At 57.8% G+C, this 26,428-nt stretch overlaps 2 protein-coding genes across 6 annotated transcripts in view; one reads left to right on the plus strand and one right to left on the minus strand.

Annotated features, from left to right (window-relative positions):
- Nucleotides 1-1,311: 1,311 nt before the first annotated feature.
- On the minus strand, nt 1,312-24,156 carry PEG3 (paternally expressed 3). 4 transcript variants are annotated; one of them, XM_070289276.1, is made up of 10 exons: nt 23,944-24,156; nt 20,171-20,244; nt 18,120-18,193; nt 15,905-16,070; nt 15,580-15,669; nt 14,745-14,891; nt 14,566-14,666; nt 12,251-12,353; nt 11,676-11,768; nt 1,312-11,200 (listed from the first exon to the last, which is right to left on the minus strand). In XM_070289276.1, the coding sequence occupies exons 4-10, from the start codon at nt 15,918-15,920 to the stop codon at nt 4,785-4,787; spliced, it is 6,966 nt and encodes a 2,321-aa protein (XP_070145377.1). In that variant the 5' UTR covers nt 15,921-16,070; nt 18,120-18,193; nt 20,171-20,244; nt 23,944-24,156; the 3' UTR covers nt 1,312-4,784. The 4 variants fall into 4 exon arrangements, with proteins under 4 accessions (XP_070145377.1, XP_070145378.1, XP_069405607.1 ...); XM_070289277.1 differs by lacking the exons at nt 20,171-20,244; nt 23,944-24,156 and having other exon boundaries at nt 15,905-16,380; nt 18,120-18,214; XM_069549506.2 differs by lacking the exons at nt 18,120-18,193; nt 20,171-20,244; nt 23,944-24,156 and having other exon boundaries at nt 15,905-16,547.
- Nucleotides 24,157-24,355: 199 nt separating this feature from the next.
- Nucleotides 24,356-26,428, plus strand: part of LOC138419380 (uncharacterized) — a 78,401-nt gene continuing 76,328 nt past the window's right edge. For both annotated transcript variants that reach the window (XM_069552233.1, XM_069552234.1), the window contains exon 1: nt 24,356-24,910. In XM_069552233.1, coding sequence (XP_069408334.1) covers nt 24,708-24,910 — 203 coding nt within the window. In that variant the 5' untranslated portion in view covers nt 24,356-24,707. The remainder of the gene's footprint in view (nt 24,911-26,428) is intronic.

Consider the following 26,428-nt stretch of genomic DNA (forward strand, 5'->3'; position numbering starts at 1 on the left):
TTCACAGTCCGCGTCCCCATCCCGGGGCCTGATCCTGAGTTTTTCAGAGTATCCCGGTTTCCCTCAGGGTTTATTACGTCCGGCCCACTCTCTGTCTCCGTTAGGGCTCTCTGGGGCTACAAATGACCAACTTTGGCCAAGTAGAGCGAGAGAGCAGAAGCCTGCTGGGATGGCGTGCTTAGAGAATGAACGGGGGACACGGATGCGTGGTCAGCGCTGACCTCGGGACGGGGGAGGGCCCCGGGGCTTGATCCTTCTCTGCAGACTTGGCAGCTCCCAGGGAGGGGACAAGGACTTGGGGCTACTGCGCCGGTGACAGTCAGCTCGTGGGAGAGGCGTTCTTAGGGAGCCCACGGGTGGCAGTGCCCCCAGGAGCCCCAGGGGCTGGGTGCCCAGTCTCCTGGTGTAAGCAGCCCCTGGTCTGAGTCTGACGGGACCCCGGGGACCCAGGAGCATATTCAGCTGAGGCCAGGGAGGGGTCTGGCTCGGGGAATAAGTGTGTGGCGGGGGCACCGGGGAGCTGTCTGAGAGGGCAAGCGCTGTCCAGGCAAGCCCCAGCGACCCTCACCTTTTCCCTTCCTACAAGTCATCCGCTAGTGACGAACTCAGCAGGAAGTCAGCCTTAAAAGAGAACTGACCCCTTGCCCTGACGATCTCGGACGCCCCTGGAAGGATTACTGAAGCTGTGACTCGAGAGCTGGTCAGGCACCTCTAAGCAGAACCATTCAGCTTCAGGGGAGTTAGGGACGCACACTTTATGTAATAGGTCTTCTGGTGGCCCAGATAGTAAAGAATCTGCCTACAATGCAGGAGACGGGCTGGGAAGATCCCCTGGAGGAGGAAATGGCAACCCACCCCAGTATTCTTGCCTGAAGAACTCCATGGACACAGGAGCCCGGTGGGCTACAGACCCTGGGGTCACAGTCAGACATGACTGAATACAAAGGTTCCAAATCTCAGTATTAACATTTTTTTTTTTAACTGTTACGGGGATCATTCTTTTTTGTGTTTGAGGGAGTATTGTATTTAGATGAGATTAAAATTTTAAATGCAGACTCAAAGTAAGCGGAACTTATCTAACGCTTAATGTCAAGTTTAAAAACACTATTGAGATGGATCTTTTAATTTGACTAGTGCAGTTACAAATGTGGCTTTGTGTAGTACTGAGAGATCCCTTAGAAGCGAGCTGTTGAAATTCACAATAATTTTAAAAGGGATGAGATTTGTAGGGCCCAAGGGGACACTAAGTGTTCGGATTTTTTAAACACCCCAAACGCTTCAAATGGACAAAAGAAGAGGCTGAGAGCTATCTTATTTTCAACTTTATTTTTATTGGTGACACGATTACAGATAGTACGACCACAACCATACTAACAAACCAAAAACCTGTGCACAGAGACAGGACGAAGAAAGCGCGTCCAGATGTTACCCGGGTCTTCGGGTGGCGGCGGCTGGGGCACGCCTCTCTCCCACACTTCCGCAAGTGCCGGACACTGCGGCGACCGCAACACAACCAGACAGGCCTTCCAGGAAGGCGCGACCCACAGCCGTCACGCCGGCAAAGACCACACCACCGTGTCTTCCCTGCTTTCCACGCTGCTTCTCTTCGACCCTCTGCATTCTCACCACAGACACCCCGGTCCTGACTGTGCACAGATCAAGGTTTAACAGCAATGATTGTTGGGTGTCGGGAATACGCGTGAATTTCTTTTGCGTTACTAAATCTCCCCCAAAGTATGCCATGAGTATGTATTAAAGAGTTTTAATGGAAAAACATACATAAGATTTAATACGCAAAACACCAAAGATCATTCAAGAAATTTGAGACAAGATGATTAACCATAATCCCACAATGACAACACTACTTTTAATTATTTCCTGTAATTTCTTTTTCATTTTGGACTCTATGCACACATATTCACCACGACCATAAATCACAAGCTTGTGCACCGATACGAGATGGGGGAAACGGATCAAGGTGTTAACAGTACTTGTTGGGTGTTGGGAATATGGGTGACTTTTTTCTTCTTTTCTAATTTATTTCGTATTTTCCAATTATTCCTCTGGGTGCGTATTATGCTTGCTAATTGAAGCAAGCATAATAAACTTGGTTATCAGGAAACTATTTTAAGAGCCATCTGAAAACATTGAGATGGAAGTGTTTAACCCTAATTCCACAAAGGGAACGCTTAATCTGAGTACACGTTTGGGGCAGAGTTCTAAGCCTGTGCACAGAAAGAACACACAATATAGCGGGGAGTATGTCTGTCATCTTTGGATGGTGGGTATATGGATTTTTCTTCCCCCTCCACTTTTCTGTATTCTCTGAATGCCTGAATAATGAGCTCAAATTATGTTCACAATGGAAATGTGATTATAAACTTTTGATTAACACTATCATAAAGAACATTCAAGGAATTTAAGAAAATAATGCTCAACTATAAGCCTACAACAGCACCACCACCACAGCTTTTGACTATAAGCATACATTTTTAAACAGCTATAATTGTAGTATAAATATAATTCTGTGTCCTGCTTTCTCCACTTGGTATTCCGTAAATATATCTCCACGTCACTACATAGCTCTCCATGATTATCATTTCTAGACAGCTGCATTCAGAGTCCACGGACTCATTCCCTCCACCTTGCTCCTATTTTTGGCATTCATCAGCTGTCCCTGATCGCTCACTGACCAGAGGACGGTTGGCACGGACACCGGGCAGGTGGCTCTCTGAAAACTCTCTACCAGTTGGTGCCACTGACAGGATGAACGCCGGGTTCACCCCCACGCCCTGCAGGCTGTCTCCCAGCTCGCAGCCCCTTGGGGCTCCGGGGCGCCCGTTCCAACGCCGGGTCTCGCGATGCAGCTGCCCTCCTTGACACCAGGCCACCAAGCGGCCCCTTCTCCTAACTGCCAGGACACCCTGCTCATTCATTCACCCTCCCCCATCGGGGCCTTCCAGTCACTGCTTCCGATGTTCCTTCCATCTGACCCTGCCCTTGCAGGTCTGGTGAGGCGTCAGGACCCCCGTCTTTGGCTCTCCCTGACTTTGGCGTTCCCTCCAGCTCTGACACACTTTCCCCAGCCCTTGTGGCAGGGACCTAGGAGGGGGGGGGGGGTCCAGACGCGGCTCTCGAGCAGGTCTTCTCACTCTGCTCTCCCAAACAATCTGCTCTTAGCTTCTGCTCACTGCATCTACAAGATCCTCTTTTTTTTTTTAAGTTTTAAAAAAAATTTTAAAATTTTTTTGCCAGCCAACTCAAAGCCAAGAAATTTCTTAATAGTCCTTATGTGAAGAAGGGGCGGGGAAGCTAAGGGAGGGCACAGGGCAGGACGCAGGAGACCCTAGAGCGGCAAGGTCAGCTCGGGCCGGCAGCGCGGGGACGGGAGCCGCTCTGAGGGCGGCGGGGGTGCTTGTCAGGAAGGCTCGACCTGAGAGGGGGACAGAAGGACAGATGGCAACGAAGCAAATTAAGGCTGCCGGGGAACCTGAGTCCGTGTCGAGCTCGAGTTGGCTGTAAAGAAAGCTTTTTTCTATTTTTTTTTTAAATGCAAGTTAGACATGGGGTTGGTTGAGGGTCAGACAGGTGGAGAGGAGGATTAAGTCTCAGGCTGGAAAGCTCTAAGGATACTAGCTCCTGGGCACCCAGGGTGCAAACTTGCCATGTGGCGGCACGGAGGGGCCAAGCCACGTTGCTGCTTGTCACTTAAGGCAGGAAGCGCGCAAAGGGAAGTAATGAAGCCGTAGGCCCTCAACCTTATTTACAACAGGAGAGCCCCCTCTCCCCCTGTGGTTCTCAACCTTCATTAGGCACACGTGATCTAGTGATGGTTACAACCCACTCTTTAAAGGCAAGGATGTAAGACTCACAGGGAAAAGCTTCGGCTTTTGTAAAATTCACTATCGAAGAGACATCAAGGTGGGTTAGAAAAATAATAAAAACTTGTAGTGTTTTTTGCATGAGACCCACTGCAAAGTTACAAGGTGGCAACCAACCAACGAGGTTACAAAAGGCCAATCCACATACAGTAAAGGCTTACACAGCACGAGGTTTCAGAAGTGTCGGTGTAGACGAGGCGCTGAAAAGGGAGCAGAGAGGACTTCCCTTCACACAGCGAAGCGGGCAAGACGCTCTGACTTTCACGCCTACACCGTGAGGGGGTTATGTAGAGTAAGGAACCACACAGTCAGTCAAAAAGATATGGATAAGGTTCAAACAGCGCACAATAAATCTTTCTAAAGCTCTAAGATGCTTACAAATATATTGTAATTTGTTGCTCTCTTCCTCCTCCAAAAAAAAGAAAAAAGCAAAACCAGAGTACCAGGTGAGGTGTGTCTGCAGGTAAACGACCAGTGTCTGTCACACTCGGTCCAGTTCACTGTGCTGGGCTGTGCTGTGTACATCTCGGGAGGCAGTGCGCCGAGGTCCCGGGCTGCCACAGACGGGCGCTCTCTGCAGCCGCGAAGGCCCCGGCGGAGAGTGGCCGAGTGCCCTGCTGTCCCGCAGTACCTGCTGTGCTGGACACGGGAGCTGCAGGCGTCTGCACCTTGGGGCCGAGCGTCTGAATCCAGGCCGGTGGGTCAGGTTGTGCGTGGGTGAGGGGGGCCGGGTCCCAGTGGAGGCCCCGGTCCCAGTGGAGGCCCCGGCCCGCCGAGCCTCAGCTGGCGTGGGGCTGTGTCCGGGTGTCTGAAGTCCAGGTCGGGTGGGTGCAGTCCGGGCGGTCGCGGTGGGTCCGGTGAGTGTGGGTGAGGAGGGTTGGGTCCCAGGGGGGGCCCTGGGCCTCAGCCGGTGTGGCTGTTCTGGTGCCTGGCCAGGGACAGGAGGTCGCTGAAGAGCTGCCCGCACACGTCGCACTTGAAGAGCTCGGCGTCGGGCTGGCCGCCCTCGGGGTTGCCGGCGCCCTCGCCGTAGAGGCCGGCGGGCTCCAGGATGACGAGGCTGGCGTGCGCCGTCAGGTGCTCGGCGTAGGCGGCGCCCGAGGGGAAGGTCTCGCCGCACTCGCCGCAGTCGTAGTACGGCTCCTCCACCTGGATCTCCTGCTCCTCGCCCTCCTCCTCGGGGTCCTCGATGCCCGCGCCGTCCGGCTCGTCGTCGTCGTCGTCGCCCTCGGGTTCTTCGGCGCGCTCCTCCGGGTCCTCGATGCCCGCGCCGTCCGGCTCGTCGGCATCCATGTCGGGCTGCTCGGCCTCGGCGTGGGGCTGCTCCGCCTCGCCGCTCGGCTCCGCGGCCTCCCACTCCGGGCCCTCGGCCTCCCCGAGGGGCTCGGCCGCCTCCACCTCGGGCTCGGCCGCCTCCACCTCGGGCTCGGCCGCCTCCACCTCAGGCTCGGCCGCCTCCACGTTGGAGCCGCGGAGGCGCAGGACTTCCCGGGGGACGAGGACGTGGGCCTCTGCCTCCTGGGCCGCGGCGGCCGCGCCCCCCTCCTGCAGGTGCAGCTTCTGGTGCTTGGTGAGGATGGTGCTGTGGATGAAGGACTTGCCGCAGTCCTTGCACTCGTAGAAGGGCCAGTCCCTCTTGGGCGGCTCCGCGAGGAAGGACGTGTGCACGAAGGCGGCCCCGTAGTCGTAGGGCTCGCCCTTCTCGTGCACGCGCATGTGCTCCTGGAGGTCGGCCTGGCTGGGGAAGGACTCGCCGCAGGTCTCACACTCGTAGCGCGGCTCCTCGCCCGGGTCTTGCTGCGGCTCCGTGGGCGCCGGGCCGGGCCCCGCCGCGCCCGTGCCCCCCTGGCCCTGATCAGGCAGGCCCTCGCCGGCGTGGCCTCGGGCGTGCTCGCTGAGGCCCGAGGCGTGGATGAACTCCTGCCCGCACACCTGGCACTGAGGGCCCATCCCGGCGGGGGCGCTCTTTGGTGGGGCCTGCGGCCTCCGCGGGCTGGCAATCAGGGGCTGCGTGAAGGGCTCGTACCGCCTGTGGCCGTAGAACTGGTCCTGCTCGTGGACCTTCTGGTGCTCGAAGAGGAACGAGCTGTGCACGAAGGACTCCCCGCAGGCCGGGCACTCGTAGAGCTGCTCTCCGAGGCAGCCCTTCTGGTACTCGCTGACAGGCGGCATGTGCACCGCGGGGTGCGTGTACTCGCGGCTGTCCACCAGGCACCGGCGGCCGTGCACCTTCTGGTGGTCCCGGAGGTCTGCGCGGTCCGCGAAGCCCAGCCCACAGTCCTTGCAGCCATAGATGGAGTCTTCGGGCTCCTCGGGCTCCTCCTGCTCCTCCAGCTCTTCCTCCGGAGACCCATCCAGGCCCAGGTCCTGCATCACGGGCTCTCCAAACAGCTTCCCATCATGGAACTTCTCCCGGGCATAGATTTTCTGATGTCTGCCAAGGTCTTCAACGGTGGCAAAGCATTCCCCACACTCCTTACATTCATTGAGGACTGGCTGCTCGCAGTAACTGGTCTCACTTGTTAGCTCAGCATAGCTGGTCTGAGCTAGTGGTTCAGAGTAACTGGTCTCAGCTGCTAGCTCAGCATAACTAGTCTGAACTGCTGGTTCAGAATAACTAATCTGAGCTGCTAGCTCAGCATAACTAGTCTCAGCTGGTGGTTCATCATAGCTGATGTGAGCTGCTAGGTCAGCATAGCTTGTCTCAGCTGCTAGTTCAGCATAACTGATCTCAGCTGCTAGATCAGCGTAACTAGCCTCAGCTGGTGGTTCATCAAAACTGACCTGAGCTGCTGGTTCAGCATAATTGGTCTCAGCTGGTTCAGTATAACTAGTCTGAGTTGGTGGTTCAAAGTAACCGGTCTCAGCTGCTAGTTCAGCATAACTAGTCGGAGCTGCTAGTTCAGCATAACTAATCTGAGCTACTAGCTCTGCATAACTAGTCTCAGCTGGGGGTTCCTCGGCATATCTGGTCTGAGCCGGTTCCTCGGCATAAGTGGTCTGAGCTGGTTCCTCAGAATAACTGGTCTGAGCTGGTTCCTCGGCATAAGTGGTCTGAGCTGGTTCCTCAGAATAACTGGTCTGAGCTGGTTCCTCAGCATAAGTGATCTGAGCTGGTTCCTCAGAATAACTGGTCTGAGCTGGTTCCTCAGCATAACTGGTCTGAGCTGGTTCCTCAGAATAACTGATCTGAGCTGGTTCCTCGGCATAACTGGTCTGATCTGGTTCCTCGGCATAACTGGTCTGATCTGGTTCCTCGGCATAACTGGTCTGATCTGGTTCCTCAGAATAACTGGTCTGATCTGGTTCCTCGGCATAACTGGTCTGATCTGGTTCCTCGGCATAACTGGTCTGATCTGGTTCTTCGGCATATCTGGTCTGAGCTGGTTCCTCCAAATATCTGATCTGAGCTGATTCCTCGGCATAACTGGTCTGAGCTGGTTCCTCGGCATAACTGGTCTGAGCTGGTTCCTCAGAATAGCTGGTCTGAGATGGTTCCTCATCGTACCTGGTCTGAGCTGGTTTCTCGGCGTACCTGGTCTGAGCTGGTTCCTCGGCGTAACTGGTCTGAGCTGGTTCCTCGGCATAACTGGTCTGAGCTGGTTCCTCAGAATAGCTGGTCTGAGATGGTTCCTCATCGTACCTGGTCTGAGCTGGTTTCTCGGCGTAACTGGTCTGAGCTGGTTCCTTGGCATAACTGGTCTGAGCTGGTTCCTCAGAATAGCTGGTCTGAGATGGTTCCTCGTCGTACCTGGTCTGAGCTGGTTTCTCGGCATAACTGGCCTCAGCTGGTTCCTCGGCATAACTGGTCTGAGCTGGTTCCTCACTACAACTGGTCTGAGCTGGTTCCTCAGCATAACTGGTCTGAGCTGGTTCCTCACTACAACTGGTCTGAGCTGGTTCCTCAGTATAACTGGCCTGAGCTGGTTCTTCGGTGTAACTGGCCTGAGCTGGTTCTTCGGTGTAACTGGCCTCAGCTGGTTCTTCGGTGTAACTGGCCTCAGCTGGTTCTTCGGTGTTACTGGCCTCAGCTGGTTCTTCGGTGTAACTGGTCTCAGCTGGTTCTTCGGTGTAACTGGTCTCAGCTGCTGGGTCAGTGTAACTGGTCTGAGCTGGTTCCTCAATACAACTGGTCTGAGCTGGTTCCTCAGTATCACTGGCTTCAGCTGAATCCTCGGTGTAATTGGTCTGAGCCGGTTCTTTGGTGTAACTGGTCTCAGCCGCTGGGTCAGTGTAACTGGTCTGAGCCGGTTTCTCAATACAACCGGTCTGAGCTGGTTCCTCAGTGTAACTGGCCTCAGCTGATTCCTCGGTGTAATTGGTCTGAGCTGGTTCCTCAATACAACTGGTCTGAGCTGGTGCCTCAGTATAGCTGGCCTCAGCTGGTTCCTTGGTATAATTGGTCTGAGCTGGTTCTTCGGTGTAACTGGTATCAGCTGCTGGGTCACTGTAACGGGTCTGAGTTGCTTCTTCAATACAGCTGGTCTGAGCTGGTTCCTCGGTATAACTGGCCTCAGCGGATTCCTCGGTGTAATTGGTCTGAGCTGGTTCTTCGGTGTGACTGGTATCAGCTGCTGGGTCAGTGTAATTGGTCTGAGCTGGTTCTTGAGTACAACTGGTCTGAGCTGGTTCTTGAATACAACTGGTCTGAGCTGGTTCTTGAGTACAACTGGTCTGAGCTGGTTCTTGAATACAACTGGTCTGAGCTGGTTCTTGAATACAACTGGTCTGAGCTGGTTCTTCAATACAACTGGCCTCAGCTGGTCCCTCAGTGTAGTTGGTCTGAGACGGTTCTTCAATACAACTGGCCTCAGCTGGTCCCTCGGTGTAATTGGTCTGAGATGGTTCTTCAATACAACTGGCCTCAGCTGGTCCCTCGGTGTAATTGGTCTGAGCTGGTTCTTTAGTGTAACTGGTCTCAGCTGCTGGGTCAGTATAACTGGTCTGAGCTGGTTCCTCAATACAACTGGTCTGAACTGGTTCCTCAGTATAACTAGTCTCAGCTGGTGCCTCAGTATAATTGGTCTGAGCTGGTTCTTCGGAGAAACTGGTCTCAGCTGCTGGATCAGTATAACTGGTCTGAGCTGGTTCAATACAACTGGTCTGAGCTGGTTCCTCAATACAACTGGTCTGAGCTGGTTCCTCAGTATAACTACCCTCAGCTGGTGCCTCAGTGTAACTGGTCTGAGCTGGTTCCTCAGTATAACTACCCTCAGCTGGTGCCTCAGTGTAACTGGTCTGAGCTGGTTCTTCAGCATAACTGGTCTGAGCTGCTAGTTCAGCATAGCTGGTCTGAGCTGCTAGTTCAGCATAGCTGGTCTGAGCTGCTTCCTGGGCATAACCTATCTGCACTGACTGGCTCTGGTAGCTGGTCTGAGGGTCAGTGGAGGACAGGCTGCGAAGGGCAGACCGCAGGTAGCTCTTACTTCCGGAGAGTTTCTTCCTGTTGTGGATCTTCTGGTGCTCAGCCAGCTCGGAGCTACGGACAAAGAACTCTCCACACTCTGGACATTCGTAAAATCTCTCTCTCGGGCGAAACGTTTGAGGCTCACCAAAACGCAGGGTGGGGATCATGGAGGCGTCATAATTCTTGCGCTCAATGTTCTTCTTCTTGGCACGCGCCTTCTGGTGCTGGTGGCCATCTGAGCTGGGGCTGGAGGCTTCGCCGTCTCTCTTCCACCCGCTGGGGCCTTCCCCAGCAAGGTGGTCCAGAGGGGCAGGGCGCGATGCGCGATAGAAGACTGAGCTCCTGAAGAAGCTGTGCCTGCCTCCGGCGTAAGGGCTCTCCCAGGCTGGGGGCTTCTGCGGCGGGTCACGAAGGCCTGAGAAGTATGTGGAGGGCTCTCCATCCTCCCTGAGGCTGCGGGGAGGCCGGAAGGCGGCCAGGCTGTGGAAGATGGCCCTCTCGTAGGTGCTCCTCTCGTAGGCCCGGGCCTCCTGGCCGTCTTCAGGGTTGCTACTGGCAGTGAATGCCTTCTCTTCGTCCTCGTCCTCGGGCGGCCTGGTGATTGTGTGACTCTTCTGAGAGCTGGGCATAGGCATGCTGTGGAGCAGCGGCTTCTCATACCCCCGGCTGTCGAAGTAGCTCTTCCGAGAATGAATTTTCTGGTGCTCCATGAAGTCTGAGCTCCGCCCAAAGGCATCCCCGCCCTCTCTGAAGTCGTAGAGCTTCTCTCTGGAGTAGGTTTTCTGGCGCCTCTTCAGGGACGGGCCAGGAGCGAAGGCCTCCTCGAAGGCGCGGGCCCGGCTGTCGGCCGGGCTCCCCCGGCCGTGGGTCTTCTGGTGCTCCCGCAGGGCTGCGCTGTGGTGGAAGGTCTCGCCGCAGACCTTGCACTCGTAGCGCTTCTCCTTCCCGCAGGCCCGCTGCAGCTCGCCCAGCATGGGGGTGCGCCTCACCGCGCCCGTGCTGCGCTCCTTCTCCCGGTCCTCATGGTTGTGGATCTTCTGGTGCTCGACCAGGGCCGAGCTGTGCAGGAAGGTCTCCTTGCACACCTTGCACTCGTAGAACTTGTCCTTGCCGTACATCTTCTGAAGCTCACTGAAGGTGGGGCTGGGCAGGAAGGGCTCGTCCTGCTCCTCGTCCCCACTGCCTCCGACGGGCTCTCGGGCCTGGCCCCGCTGATGCTCGGCCGGGCCGGCACCGTTGCCAGCGGCCTGCGCACCCTCAGGGCGCCTGGCGCCCGCGGGCCTGCCCTGGGCCTCGCTGACGGCGGCACCGTGGATGAAGGACTCCCCGTACTCGTACAGGCTCTCCCGGGTGTGCACGATCTGGTGCTCCACGAACTCAGAGATGACCGCGAAGGACCTCCCGCACTCGTCGCACACGTAGGGCATGGCCGCCACGTCCAGCGGCTGAGACAGGGCCACGGGCGGAGCGCTCAGGCTGCTGGCGCCCGCTGCCTTGGCGCCCCTGCGGGCCTCGCCTCCAGACTCGAAGGGCCGTTTCCTTGCTCCGCCCCTGGGATCGTGCACTGGGCCCTGCCCCTCCACATCGAAGTGGTAGCGCCTTTTTCTCTCCAGAGCCCGCTTTTTGGAAACCGGGTCTGAGCTACAGCTGAAGCCTCCTCCCCCAAAGGCGCCCCCCTCTGGGCCCCTCTCTGAGGCTCCCGCCTCCCTCCTGCTGAACGATGCTTCCTTCCAGTCGCCGCCTGCCCTCCGGGAGAGCCGGTGCGGCCGCTCACTTGGCTCCCGCACCCGCCCGGACCTGGAACTGCGGGCCACATCCTTGATGAACTTCTCCATGATAACTCCGTGAGAGGATTCGGCCTCACAGATGCCCCGCCGGTGGGCTGACTTCTTGGTCTCGGGCGCCTTCAGACCTGGAAGAAGCCCCGTGTGAGCACTCCCTGGGGCCCTGGGATGAACGCCTGTACCCTGTGCGCCGACCGCGTGCCCCCGAGTGTCACTGCACGCCACCACCTATCCATGTGCATGCCCTGTGTGACTGTGTGCTGCTGCGTGTGTGCACATGCCACCCCGTCAGTGCATGCTGCCATGTCTGTGCACACCCCCCAACGCATGGCAGTGTGTACACCACCGTGTCTGTGCACACCCCCCAACGCATGGCAGTGTGTGTACACCGCCGTGTCTGTGCACACCCCCACGCATGGCAGTGTGTGTACACCACCGTGTCTGTGCACACCCCCCAACGCATGGCAGTGTGTACACCGCCGTGTCTGTGCACACCCCCAATGCATGGCAGTGTGTGTACACCACCGTGTCTGTGCACACCCCCCCATGGCATGTCTGTGCACGCGCCCAGCGCCCGCTCCTGCAGCAGGGCCTCGAGCTCACCTCTGCTGGTGCTCGGGTAGGCGCTTCTCTTTGACCTTGCCGAGTGGCCCTGGGTCATGTGTGAGTTGCCGTCATCCTCAGCAAGCTGGACTCCTGTCCGCAGGAAGAACACAGCATGAGACCGTGTCACCGTGGATGACGGGCTCGCTCTCAGGTGCTGAGCGTGCCCTGGAGGCCTGTGTCTCACTCTCCTCTCCTCACTGTCCATTCCTTGGCCCCTTGCCCAGCCTGTCTTGGTTAATTTTCCGGACTCTGCTGACAAGCTTGTGCAGAGGCCTTGAGCGCCCCTAAACCCAGGGCGTCCTTGCTGGCTCTCAGGCTCCGCCCATTTCCCCACCTGTCACTGCCCGTGCGGCCCCTCGCGGGGTCACTGCCACCTCAGACCTGACCACGTGTCCACCGGGGAAGCCACCCAGGACCCCGGACCTGCCTCAGAGCAGACTAGAGTCGCAGGGCGGCACTCTGGGGTGAGAGCCATGTGGGCGTGGCCCCGCCAGAGTAGGTCACAGGACCGCTCCCCTTCTCCTCCCGCTCCCGCTCCGCCAGCAGCCGTTCTGACCGCTTCGAGCACTCACCCAGTGAGAGCAGCTTCCGGTAGTTCTCCATGTTGTCCTGAATCGGGTTCTGGGGCTTGCGATCCTCGGTGAGGGCCACCATGTCCTGGTACAACACCGCCTCCTGCAACCGCAGATGTGCCCTCAGTGGGGTCTGCCCGGGCGACCGCGGCCAGGGCCGCGCCAGCGGCGCGGGAGCCACACACACACACACGCACACAGTGTGCGGCAAGTGCTCACAGCGCCGGGGGTTCCGAGTGATCTGGTCAGGCTCTACTAGGGACCTACGTCGTACCTACCTTGGCGCTACACTCTGAGGAAGCTCCCAAAGACGGAGGGCACATATTCCTTGCCCTCATGCAGCTTATCATTTGGTTGGAGAGAAACAATCAGAGAACAGTAAACAACAAAGCGGGGTGCAGAGAGTCGGCGCTAAGCGGGCGTGGCGGGGACGGCTCAGGGTGGGCTGGGGGGGCGTGAGCAAGACCCGCAGGTGTGGGCGGGGCTGCAGCGCTGCTGAGGCCCCAGGTAGGGCACGGAGCCTGAGGGGCCCCCAGCGGCGCAGCCAGAGGAACTCCAGGGTCAGAGGCGCTCAAGCACCTTCACGACCGAGCAAGCTGGGAACGGAAGGCCTCCCAAACCTCAGCGTCCTCATCTGTGAAATGGAGAGGAGGGTGTCCACCTGCCCCGCCCAGGCTGTGGGGGCCCTGTCGCCTGGGCTGCTGGCCTGGGGCGAAGCACCGAGGAGCTAACACTATGTGTGCATGTCCCGCCACGTGGTCTGTGGCACGTGGGGCTAAGTGTGGAGGAAGACTGGGTGGGACTCCCCCGGCGGGCCAGCAGTTAAGACCCTGGGCTTCCACTGCAGCGCACGTGGGTTCAGTCCCTGGTCAGGGAACGGAGACCCCACACGCATGTGGCCCGGCCAAAGAGTAAAAAAAAAAAAATTATGTAAATAAAACATAAGTTGTTGTCACTACTGAACTATTATGTAAAGATACTTTGATATTAAATTTGCTATAGTTCTGGGAACTATACAACAGGACAGCCATGTGGAAGCGTAGCAGAGAAAACAAAAACGAAGTGGGCACAATTAGGTGCAGCTCCTACTGAGAAAAATAAACAGGCACAGGCATTGGGGTTTAAGAGAAAGAAAACCTCCTTTATACAACTGCCACTGTTCAGCAATTAGAAACAAAACCCCTGGCAAACTGAAGCAGAGCTTCAGAAGTGAACCCCCTGCCAGGCCAGGGCTGTGGAGTCCAGGACGGGAAGCTGCCGAAGCAGGAGGCACCGCTGGACTGCCGGTGCTGACCGCCGAGAGCTAGATGCCCCCTTTCTGGGGCATCTCTCACAGCTGTCCTCCACGGTGGGCAGCTCCCCGAAGCAGGCGCTGCGCGGCACTCAGGGCTGACAGCACCCCCTCCTAAGGCCTCCCCAGGGTATCACAGTGCAGGAGAAGCCACAGGGGTGGGGAGCACAGGTGTGTCTGTGGTGGGACAGGAGGAAACCGGAGCTCCTAGCTTGGGGCTGGCAGAGAGCAGACGAGGTCAAGAATTCGGGGGGCCGAGGGTGCCACAGGGCACCACCCCTGGTGCTAACGGACCTCAACAGGCAATGGCAAAAGGAAAGGGGCACTTTTGACACCTTCCTGTTGGTCGAATCTGAGTGACATAAACGTGCATTACGTTCTGGACTACACTGTTCCCAGGACGGGGAACGCTGCTCTGACTTGAGCTGACCCAACGAGTAGGCAGCCCTGAGCTGCGCCTGAGTCTCTCAGATGCTGCCTTCTCACATGGCTGCACAGGCGCCCTCCTCCACGCTGCCACCTCACGTGCAACCCTCTTTCTGGAGCCCCTCCTTGCCTGTGCCCCTGTCCTTAGTGCACAGGGACTCCAAGTGACAGCGTGCCCGCCGCGTGCCAGGCCGCACACTGTGCATCTGTGTGTGGCTCATGCATCCCTCACAACAGCCCTGGTGAGGCTATTATCACACCCATTTCACAGATGAGGAAACTGAGGCTTGGTGCAGCTAGCGGGCTGGCAGGTGGCAGAGCCAGGCTGCAGACTCAGCTCTTCTCGGCTCCAGGACCTGAGTGCCCTCTCCCTCCACTCTGTGCATGGGGCAGGTGACCCCCAGGGGACACGAGTGCTGACCTCGTTGGCGAGCCAGAAAACAGGCAGCAGTCACTGCGGCCACTGGCCACCCCTGGGCTCTCTCCCCAACCCTGGTGGGCTTCCAGGTGGCAGACAACTCAGCCTCCCGAGAAAGAAAGGCACCTCCAACACGGAGTGAAGACGGCCCTCCCAGAACGAGAGGAAACCTGGGCGCACCTCGGATCTGGCATCCAAATCCAGCAGGGAGTCCCTGCGTCTGTGTTCTCTTTCCTTGGCTCTCTCCGCCAGAGGAAGTGCAAGATCGCGCTGGTGAAACCCTGGGAAGGGAGAGGCAGCATGAACAAACGTGGCGCGGTTGGCAGGCAGGCGAGTGGGGGGGTTGCGGGGACACGTACTGCTCCTGGGGCTCCGGACGGACGGCCAGCGGTCCCGTGACTCCATGTCCCGGCTTCGGCCGCGGCGGCGCTCCCGCTCCCGTGCCCGGCCTCGCTCCCGGTCTCGCTCCCAGTCCTGGTCCCAGTCCCGGTCCCGGTCCCGGTCACCTGCGGACACAGACACGCAGAGTTGACCGTGTGCTCTGCACGCCCCTCCACACCTGAACGCTATGTCTGCTCTCCCCTGGGAGCTGGGTCCCACACTGAGGGGCAGATGCCCCGGACACTGCGGCCTGGAACTGCTTCCGGGGCCTGGGCCCGCTTCCGCGGCCTCGCGCAGGCTGGCCTGGCCTTGGTCAAGCCGCCGCCCTCGAGGGGCCCGTTCCCGCTTCAGGCTCTCCTGGTGTCCCGGCTCCTGAGGTCTCCGCCTTCAGAAGGGCCATCTGCCAACCCCCCACAGCCTGGCCAACCCCAGCCCGTCTTAATGTGCCCCCACCTGACTACAGATAGACAAAGCACCGTCCCCGGAGCACTGCTGCTCCAGAAAGTTCTCTGGAGAACCTTGAACAAATGACAGCTGTGCAGGCAAAGTGGTGATGAACTTTGCCCCCCGGAGGCCCTGGGCACAGCCTGAAACAACCTGTGGCAAATTCCAAATAGCTTCAAAATTTTAAATGTTTTCCCTCATCACTGAACAGTAAAAAGTTGTATTTCACTCCACGCATGTGTCTGCTTTGATGAAAACGTCTCATTCCGCCATCCCGGAATCCCCCGCCTCAGGTTCCCGAGCAGCAGCAGCAGCAGGGCCCCAGAGAAGGGTTGCACGCAGACCCAGCGGCGGCGGGTGGCTACTCACTGCAGCAGGGGAGGGCAGGGCGCGGCGGTGGGGACTCCGCGGCCCTCCGGCTCATGCCGCCTTCGCTGTGAGTGTCGCTGCTGTTGTCGTCTGAGGGGACACCAGACACGGCTCAGGGGCTCAGCCACGCTTGTCCGTTAGCTTAGACCCCGAGGGCACCCGCTACGTCCCTCTCCACCGCCCCCGGCCCGGTTAGACCATCAGAGCTGGGGCGGGGAGGGCTCCGGCTCCTTGCGGGCAGAAAGGCCGCGGCTGCCACCTACACCGCCCCCCCACCGCCCGCCCCGGCCCCCAGCACGGTCCCGCCGCCTCCCCCTCGGCTCACCTTCCGGCTCGTACATCTCCTCGTATTGCTCCAGCAGAGTAACGAGCTTCTCACAGGTCTCCGGCTTTTGTGCGCACACCCAGGGCTTGATCCTTTCCGGAAGGATGGCCAGGTACTGCTCCAGGACCAAGATCTCGATGATCTCCTCCTTGGTGCGAGTCTCCGGCTGCAACCAATCGAGGCAGAGGTTTCGGAGTTTGAGAAGGGTCTTCCGAGGCCCAATGAAATCCACGTAGAGGAAGTTCCGAAACCTCTGATGAAAGAACTCAGAGTCAGTGGCGCCTTCTCCTGGGACGGAGTCCGGCTCAGACAAGTCACTGTCTAGCTCATACAGGTTTAGGGCCCAAGACTTCTTGGGTTTGGTGGCGGACAAGGACTTGGGAGGCAGCATGTCTCTAAGGAAAAGTTTCACTGGAGGAACCCAACATGCGCCAACAGGGCAGACGCGGCAGCGGGGGCAGTCAGTGCTCAGGGACCTGCGGATCGTAAGGAGACACACATGTCCCAGGGGTTGAGGACCGCCCGGCGGGAGGACAGGCCCAGAGGGGCGCCGCACCACACCCCCGACACAGACACACGCGAGGAGCCGCAAGCAGCACGCCGGCCACGGAAGGACCGTGCTCTGCTCCTGACTGCCTCTGGGACCCTAGGCCTCGGAGCCCGCGGCCTGCAGTCCGCCCCTCTTCAGCAGACCAGGGGCCACGGGCCCGCGTCCCTTCCGCGGCCGGGCCTTCACGGCCTCAGTGTACAGTGCGGGAAAGCCGCATACACACGTGACAGCGCGGGTCCTGGGCTTCGGGTGCTCTGGGCAACTTCTCTGCACCTGTGCTCCGCATGTGCAACACGTGCTGACCAAGCTAACGGCCCCTGAAACCAGCAGCTCAGCGCCTCTGCACACTAGCCACGCCCCCACCGCAACAGCCGGGGGGCTGCCCCGCGTCTGCGTCTGCAGGCAGCAGGCATGCCTTCCCCCCAGCATGCACCCTGAGGGCAGCCCTGGGCTCCTGCTTGCACCCCTGCCTCTGGTGCCTGAACCGAGGTCAGTCTACTGGTGCTCCAGGCACCTCTCGAATTTAGTCTTAAATATCTGAGCTAACTGGCCTGGGCCCCACTGTGAAGGGATCAGAGACAGATGCTTCCCTCACTGGGAAGGTCAGGGGTCGACATCAGCCCTGACGGTGTTTCGTGGAGCTCGGGTGCTGGCACCCAGCTCAGCGAGCCGGCAGAAGGGGGGACGGGGCGTCGCTGAGTCCGCGGGAACCCCACATCAAGCACTCATATCCGTGGTGACGACATGCCCAAGCAACCAGCAGGCTTCTGTGCGCCCCGCACCTCCTCCTGCTCTGGCCAGCCTCGCCCGAGATCCAGGGGCCTCCAGAGAAACCAGCACGCTACTCCCTTCACCCTCCTGTCGCTGCGTCTCTAGTCTAGGGTCTGCCCTCACCCTGCTAAGAGAGCTTCTCGGCTGTGTGTAAGAGCTGGCTCCCCGTCCTCCTCTCGCTCTGGTGGCATCAGCTAAGGCTCCTCGCACCCCTCCACCTGAGCCGCTCAGCGGCCCACGAGCCCTCCGGCCCGCCCTGTCCTCAGTGGTGGGCCACGCTGGAGCAGAAAGCAGGCGGCACAGCAAAGAAGTCCAGGTCGGGGTGCAGGAACTTACCTGACAGTTTTGTACTTCTGACTTTACTTCCAGAGAAGGACAAAACCACATGCAGCAAAAATTCTTTTTTGTTTTAAAAGGAAAACCAGTAAGTTAAAAAAAAATTGTTTTTAATGTCTGAAGAGAAAACAAAAGGGGTTTCAATTATTCCGTCTCACAGCAGCCTTCCTGCCCAGGGCCAGAGCGCCTCTCTGCGGTGTGCTCCGCTCTGCCCCATGCACACACCCCCACTCTCTCTGCAGCGTCCTGCCCGCCAGCCGGGCAGACCCTTGCCTCCGCCACGCCCATCCTGCCTGCCCTGCCCTCCTCTCCTCCACAGCAGACAGGGCACCAGGTGACAGCCTGCTGGGCAAGCCCCTCAGCTCTGGAGAGCCGCTGTGAGCTGATCCGGAGCCTGGCTAAGAGGGACTGCCTGACCAGAGCAGGGCCCTCAGAGCCCGCGGGGGACAGGGCAGCAAGCCCTGATCCCTCCGTGGCCTCCGATTCAGAGAACATGCTCCCCTAGACGGCCACGGCCCCGCCTCTCAAGAGGAGGACACCCCTGGGTATGTAAATCACCTGGTGGGAACAGGGTCCCTTCCGGAACTTCTGAACAAGTAGCTATCCACAGGAACAGTCAAAATGCCAGGAACCTGCAGACATTTTAAAGAAAGAAATACATGGACAAATCAACACAGAAGCGTCAAGACTGTCAGAGAATTCATTCTCCATGTGGCTGTGGACTGAGACCGCGCTTGTGGGCAAGGCCTTAGGTGTCATCTTCAAGAAAAGGCCCACTCCCACATCTTATAAACCAACCAGAGACAGGAGGTAGAAAGCTTTTGAATTTCTGCTATGAAACCTGAATGATTTAAGAAATCTAAGACAGAGAGCTCCGGGCAGACCAAACTCCCTTCTGAAGCAGACACATACTACTAGGACTGCTGAGCCACACCCCCTTGAGACTGCAAGCCACACCCCCTGAGACTGCAAGCCACACCCTCCTGAGACTGCAAGCCACACCCCCTGAGACTGCAAGCCACACCCCCTGAGACTGCAAGCCACACCCCCTGAGACTGCAAGCCACACTCCTCGACCCCATTTGTTCCTACACTAAATCTTTTATAATCTCTATACATATTACATCGTTTCTAACAAAATGAGGTCACACCAGGGGTGCTCTCTGTGCGTGTATTGTTAGACGCAGTAATTTTTGATAGACATCTCTCCAATCAGTATACATAGACTGACGTCATTGTGCCTGAAGGCCACACAGTCTTCCTTTCTATGGATCCAGTCAATCCGCACTTGATGGAAATGACTAATGTAAAAGCTGTTTAAAGCATTAAATGAAAATGCTAGGGTATGAAACGGTATATAGCATATGTGGCATTCTTACTGCAAACCTAGTCATTTATATGCACACAGAAGACGATGAGGATGTCCCCACATGGAATGAAATGCAGTTTTAGAAAGCAAAGCTAGAGATGGAGGCGTGTTTATACTGAAATTCTTATGGCCATTGCTAAAGAGCTGCACAAAGTCATGTCTACACACAGAAACACACCCACATAAATGTGACGGATACAAGGTCCCAGCTTTCACATCACATCCCCCCCAGCCAAATGTTGCCTAACATCCACTTATGCTTCACTCTGGTGGCCTGAGTTTGAAGCCTTAATGAATTGGGCATAGTCTTACTAAAATCAAAAAAGCTACATAGGTACTTAAATGTGTGTAAGTGCGTACAAACCAAGGTAGAAGCAAATTTCCATACAAACTGGGGCCTTCCCTGGTGGTCCCGTCGTTAAGGCTCTGTGCGTCCAGTGAAGGGGGCACAGGTTTGACCCCTGGTCGGGGAACAGATCCTACTTGCCGCACGGTGGGCCAAACGATACGTAAACAAAACTTGTATAAAGACCGTTAGTAAAGAGAGGTAAACCGAAAAAAGAAATGATTAATAAAACACACTTTACTATACATTCCAATTTATAATGTTATTTGAAGTTCACAATCAGAAAAAAATCTGAATCTAAATTTGAAGTAAGCTCAGCAGCTGTGGGGCTTTCCTCTCCTTTCTGTTGGCCAGTGCCCATCAGGAGCCCCTCCTCCTGTGGCTCCCTCCCTCTCTCCTGCTCCCTACCTTATCAGAGGGGCTGGAATTGAGAAGTTACTGCCTTCGTTTCAGGGGCAGCAGGCGGCACGCTCTCTTCTCGTATGTGCTCTGTTCTCCTGCCCGTCTCTGCACACAGCCTTACTTTTTTCAATGGCTTTCATTACCCAAAAGACTATGAGCTCCAAGGAATCACTTCCTTTCCCACTCAGGGTCATGACTGATAGAAGACTCAATGAATTTCTCCTGCTTCCTTAATCACCCAATAAGAAAGAAAGGGGAGGCCTGAAGGAGTAGCTCAAAGTTGGGAAAAGAGCCTGGACACTGCAAAGAACGGTGTGACACCAGGAGAATCTGGCGAACACACGGTCCACCGGAAGAGTCTGCACGTTCTCAGCGGGCACGAACGGTGCTCATGGTCAGCTGGAACACGTGTGCAGCAGGGAAGTGTCAGGCGTAGGAAGCACATGCTCACCCCAAGGATGGTGTGGCACTGTGAGAAGGGACTTCAGCTCACCTGGACAGACACCTGGCGTTTGGACCTAGTCCCTCTTCCTCCTGCCGATCACCTCGGAGAAGAGCAGAACAGAGCTGAGGAAGGAAAAGAAAACACGAGACCTCAAATTTACTTTCCAAATACTGGAATCCCCAGGCTGGAAATGACCCCACACAGTTTCATCTTGACCTCCCACGGGGTGGACAGCTCATCAGTCTCACCCCCTGGGGTGTACGCTGTACTGTGGGCTGTAATCACAGCCTTCCCCCAGTGAGGTCATGTCAGTGGGTGTGCAACCGACTCTAAGTGTGTGTCTCAGAACCTTCTCTAATAAGCAGAGCAAAATAGTGAAAACACAGGACTTGGGGCTGATAAATTCAAGACCCCAGTTTCCCACTTATTAGCTCTGTTGCACTGGCCACCCTTCTAAAGTCAAGGTATACACATTGCAGATAGAAACTGGAGGGAGAAAGAAAATAGTAATGGCTAAGAAAATAGTACTATTTATTGCTAATTATGTGCCTCCTATAGTGCTTAGTACCTTACTTTCAGCATCTCTGTTAATTCTCACATTATTAATTTTCTACATATTTTACAAAAATGAAGCAGAGAACTCAACCTCAGAGTTCACGGCAATTACAGATCAACTAATGTAATTTTGGAAAACAGTACATCTATAGATACTCTCTATGGAAACCTTATGGAACAATGATATAGACACCACTTAGAAAGATGAGCTGAAATTCTAGTTTGCCATGCGATGACCAGTGACGCAATGCCAAAAGGTTTACAGTGCTGCACACCTATGCAGCATGAAGAGACTAGCTTATATCGGGACCTTAATAATAGTCATCAGCATTGCTATGAGTTAACGGCATCATTACTTAACCTTACACAACGTTTGAGGTTATCAACAAGATCCCTGTGGACGACACTACACGTTTCAAGTCCCACCATGACTCGGAGCATGTGTTCAATCCACGGCCTGTAGAAGCTCCGTCAGGACTGTGCCTCTGGCTTTTACGAACGCTAGCAGTTGTCAGCGTTTTATTTATAATTAGGTTCCGCCCACCACACACTTGGCAACGCCCCCCTCACACCACCCTCCCTGCTGGGGCCGCCCCGCCCCGCCCCTCAGCCCCTCCCACCTGCCAGCACCGCCTCCGTCCCGCCAGGCCCCACGCCACGCCTCCCTCAGAGCCTTCCGCCACTGCACATGCTCCAGGCCATCTACGAGCTTTCTTCCTTCGAGTCACCTCCTACCACCCTCAGAGCCTCCCACCCTCAAATCTCATATGCACAGCCTCCTCCACCCTCTCACTTAGGAACCCACCCTCCCCCAAATCTATTAAGGTTCTGTTTCCCACGTGACCCCTGGATGTGCACATCTGAACCCTGTCCCACAGCCCCCATCCCCTCCAGGGAACATGGCGCCATCGCGCGGCCACTGAGACGTGGTGCAGAGGCAAGCAGCGGGCCACCTGGTGCCTGCACCGCGGAGGACGCGGGGCGGGCTCGGTCTCCCGGGACACCAGAGGCGGTGGCCCGCTAATCCAGCCCCGCTGGCACTCACGGACGGTGCATGCGCAGCAAGCAAAGCCCACCCCCTGCCATTCAAGATGGCGCCTGCGCAGTAAGCCTCACCGCCACCTGTCGGTCGGCGGAGCTCTAGGTGAGCAGAGAGCTCTGCAGCCCCTCCCCCGGCCCGCCCCCTGAAGCCAGCCACACAGGCATTCAAGATGGCGCCTGCGCAGTAAGCCTCGGCGCCCCCTGTCGGCCACGCGAGCACTAGGTGGGTAGGGGCTTGCAGCCCCTCCCCCGGGCTGCCCCTGCAGAACCACCGTCATTCAAGATGGCGCCTGCGCAGTAAGCCTCGGCCGCCACCTGTCAGTCAACAAACAGCGCTGGAGTGGGGAGGGCTCTGCAGCCCCGCCCTCGGCCCGCCCCTGCGCCCAGCCCTGCGGCTATTCAAGATGGCGCCTGCGCAATAAGTCTCGGCGCCACCTGTCAGTCAACAGTGCTAGAGAGGGCAGAGCTGTGCAGCCTCGCCTCCGACCCGCCCCCTGAGACCAGCTCCGCTGCCATTCAAGATGGCGCCTGCGCAGTAAGCCTCACCGCCACCTGTCAGTCAACAAACAGCGCTGGAGAGGACAGGGCTCTGCAGCCCCTCCCTCAGCCCGCCCCCTGCTGCCAGCCCCGCTGTCATTCAAGATGGCGCCTGCGCAGTAAGCCTCGGCGCCACCTGTCAGTCAACAAACAGCGCTGGAGAGGACAGGGCTCTGCAGCCCCTCCCTCAGCCCGCCCCCTGCTGCCAGCCCCGCTGTCATTCAAGATGGCGCCTGCGCAGTAAGACTCGGCGCCACCTGTCAGTCAACAAACAGCGCTCGAGTGGGCAGACTGCTACAGCCTCTCCCTCTGCCCGCCCCGGGACCCGCCTCACTGTTATTTAAGGCAGCGCCTGCACAATAAGCCTCAGCCTGTCTGTCAACAAACTGCAGTGGGGAGGGCAGGGCTCCGCAGCCCCTCCCTCGACCTGACGCCGTCACTCACAGTGGTCCCTGCGCAGTGAGCCTCGGCGCCACCTGTTGGCCAACACACACACTGTCACAGCGGGCAGGGCTTCAGCGCACTCTGCAGCGCTCAGTCCCCACAGACCGCCCGCGGTCCCACGCCCTCGGCCCCGCCACCAGGGCAACTGTGAAATGCGGCTAGGCTGCACCCACGGCCCAGTCCCCACGGCGCCAACCAAAACATGGAGCCAGAAACATCCCGGGGTGAAAGCAGTCCAGAAAGGAGCCGTGCCCCGCAGCCCCAGAGCAGCCAAGGAGAGGCAGCGGGCACAGTGACAGCCCGTGACCCCGTCGCTCAGGACCAACAGCTCCTTACTGACAACACTGTGGCCCCTGCTGGTCAAAAAGAAGCCCCCCTCCCGTCACCGGACCGCACGCCCGTCAGGGGCGACGCATCGCGGCAAGCCTCTGCGGCAAGCGCCCGCGGCAAGTGTCCACGGCCGACCCGAGACCAGCAAAACGGCTGAGACAGGGCCCCCGCAGCCTTCCATCACAGCACAGACTCCCGCACGGCCGCGGCCCCGCCCCCGCGGCTGGCCAGCCCGGCCGCGCCTCTGCCGCCCCCATCAAAGATGGCGCCGCGGCGGCGCGTCTGACTGGACGGTCTCTTCTGAGACCCGCTGTCACGGCAGCCCTCGGCCCCTCCCCAGCCAATCAGAACAGTGCCCTCGCAGCCCATCGCCGCCGCCGCTTCAAAGGCAGCGCCAGGGGGGGTGGGCCGCCCTGAGAACACACCCCGCAGGCACTGCCACCCTCCGCCCCGCCTATAGCTCCTCCCGCCGCCACTGCGGCAAGCAAGCCCCGCCCCAGACACCGGCAAGGATGCAGGGCTGGCCGGAGGGGACCTGGCTAGTCTAGGACCCCGGGGGACGGGGGTGGCCCTTGCAGCCCCCAGGCCGAGCTGAGGAAGACGGGGGGCACCCCGTGACTCCCTATGCTCGTCAGGGACCGCCGCCACTGCTCCGGCACCCACCCCAGCGGACTGCGGAGCCCGGAGCCCGTGGCCGTCCCACCCCCTGCCCAGGATGATCAGCCGTCCCTGTACCCGCTACGCCCAGGACAGGTGGCACGGGAGCCCCGACCCGACTCCAGCTGGCCGCGCAACACGGTGCGGCTGCGGCAAGCGCGGCAGCTCTCGCCCACGGACCAGGGTCCCGGCTCTGCGGCACCCGTCCCGGCGCACCATCCAGACGCGGCGGTGCGGGCCGGAGCAGCCGGACTCACCTCACCGGACCTCCAGGCACCGCCCTGCCCCGGGCTGACAGCTCGACCGCTGAACAGCCTGTGCAAGCTCTAGTGCCCCCACACGACCACGGGCGCTCAGCGGCGCCACCAGCCAAGGGTGGACATGTCCGATCCTCTGCTCCAACCTCTTTCTCCCGCAGCTCACGGCGTCTGCACCGAGCCCCGGCCCCGCGGCTCCTTGTCTGCTTCTCCGCAGAGGCGGGGCCGGGCACCGGCCAATCAACGGCTGTGCTCTGCGCCCGGGGCCCCTCGCCACACCCTCAGCCCTGCCCATCGGGCCGCGGTTGCCGTGGCGACTGTTTGGCGCGAAGGCAGGAGGTTGACGTCAACGGAGCAAACGCCAGGGGCCCTGAGGAAGGGTCTGGAAAGGGGGGGGGGGTGTTCGACCCCCACACAAAGAAGGGGGGGGCACACGGAGAAAGCCTTACCAACGACTCCCAAATGCAAACCGTCTGAAGAGACCAAACAAACAAACAAACAACCCCGTACATTTGTCTAAGAAAGTGAAAAGCTGGTGGGCAAAAATATGTATGTTGAAGTTAGAGACAAACGAGAAAGTGGGAGACGAGACTTTCCTGCCTGGGACACACGAAAGACCCGGGGCTAACTTCCCCAATAAACGAAGAACTCTTGGAAACCGATAGCGTACAGACCAAATAGCGCCTGAAAAATGGGCAGAAAGGGAGGACACGGGCAACTCACAGAAAAGCACAAATGGCTGACGGACCTGCGGGACAGAACTCATGACCCGACTGCCAAAGACCGAAAACCCGAGCGCGCGGACTCGCGCGGTGCCGCCGCCGTGCAGCCCGGCCGCTGCCGTGCGGGGCGCCCCGCCGCCTGAGGACCTGGGTGCGGCGGGCAACGCGGGCCGCGGCCGGACGACCACCGAGGACTCGGGCGGCAGTCACACCGGCGGTCCGGCCGAAGCGTGCAGACCCGACCGGTAAGTCGTCCCACTTGTTCGCTTGCGAAGGGTGAACACACACGCGGTTAAACCTCTGGGGAAGCATGCGAGAAACTTGTCAGCCGGCCACCGCAGGGGCCACGGGAGTGAAGCGGCGAGGTGCGAGCGAGTCCTTGCCGGCGTGCTTAGCGAGCGCCACTTTCTATGAGAAAAAGGCACTCTGTGGAAGCCCCAAACTGTGCTGGGGCAAAGCCATACCGTGCGATTTTATGTGGCCAGTTAAAACGTAAGACTCGAATTTTAAAGGAAAAGATTCATGAGATGTAATTAATTACAAAATGTACGTTACCCAAGAGCATAAAGAATAGGATATCCAAAATGAAATTTCACATGTACACCTCGTAAGTATAAATATTTATCAATCAGTGGTTCCTGGGGATACTGGGAAGCTGCTGACCTGGGGCGGAGGGGCGAGGGGGGTCAGTGTCTGAAACCCTCCAAGCCTTCAACAGTCTCCGGTCAGCCAACAGTGCCACATAAACAGAAAATCTGAATAAAAACGCCTTTGCGCGGCACCCTTGAAACGCACTCCCCAGGAGCATCCACAGGAATTCTAGCGGGACCACTGAGAGTGAATGCGCTCCTAAGCTTAGGGCAGAGGCTTGCAAGTCCGGCCACACTCGTCAGCAGCCGCTGGGGGAGCTGTTGGACGCTGCAGGTGCCCAGCGTCCCACAGAGGTGTTTTCCCCGGACCCCGGAGGGGAATTTAAAGTCTGGCTAGGGTCTGGAAGGTGATTTAACACATTCAAGGGCCCTCCATCTCCTCTCTCCTCAAAACCTCTGTCTGCAACACAGGTTTTTCTCTGGGTCCCACATCATTCATTCCCATCAGATAGCACATGTTCCAGAGCGGCTCCCCTTTCTCAGCACTCCCTTCTGGCACCAGCGAATAAAGCCTTCTTGATGGAGTGGTCTCTGTCACCGACTCAGCAGCTTTACTGCACATTGTCTCCCCTTACCATGCCACACTGGGGGCTTTCTCCTTTCCACACTCCTGAAACCACTTGGCAATTTCAGCAGTTCGCTATGAGGCTAGGAAACTTGTCCTTAATCTCACTTGATCTTTCAGTAACATTCAACATCCTCATTAAAACAATGGTAATAAAAACTCACACCATCTTATTTTCAGAGACACTACACTGCCCTGGTTTTCCCCTTCTGTTCTCTTAGCTGGCTTCTGCTCCGTTCAAGCTCCCAGTGCTCAGAACTCAGTCACTAGCCTTCTCCCTCAACATCTACTCCCTAGGCAGCAGTCTCACTTAGCCGGATGGTTTAAATGCCACCTGCATGCCAACAGCTCCCTCTGGCACAGAAGTCTCTACAGAAGCCCAGTCTCATATACCCAACTAGCTGCTTAACAGTTGAGTGCTCTACCAGGATGTCTAATGGGCAACTCAAAACACTGAAAACAAACAGTAATTTCCCTTTTCCCTGTTTGTATAAACAGCACCAGTTGCAGTAGCCAAAAATCTTACAATTGTTCTGGATTCCTGGTTC

Source organism: Ovis canadensis, chromosome 14 (genome assembly GCF_042477335.2).
Source record: "Ovis canadensis isolate MfBH-ARS-UI-01 breed Bighorn chromosome 14, ARS-UI_OviCan_v2, whole genome shotgun sequence".
Classification (NCBI taxonomy): Eukaryota; Metazoa; Chordata; class Mammalia; order Artiodactyla; family Bovidae; genus Ovis; species Ovis canadensis.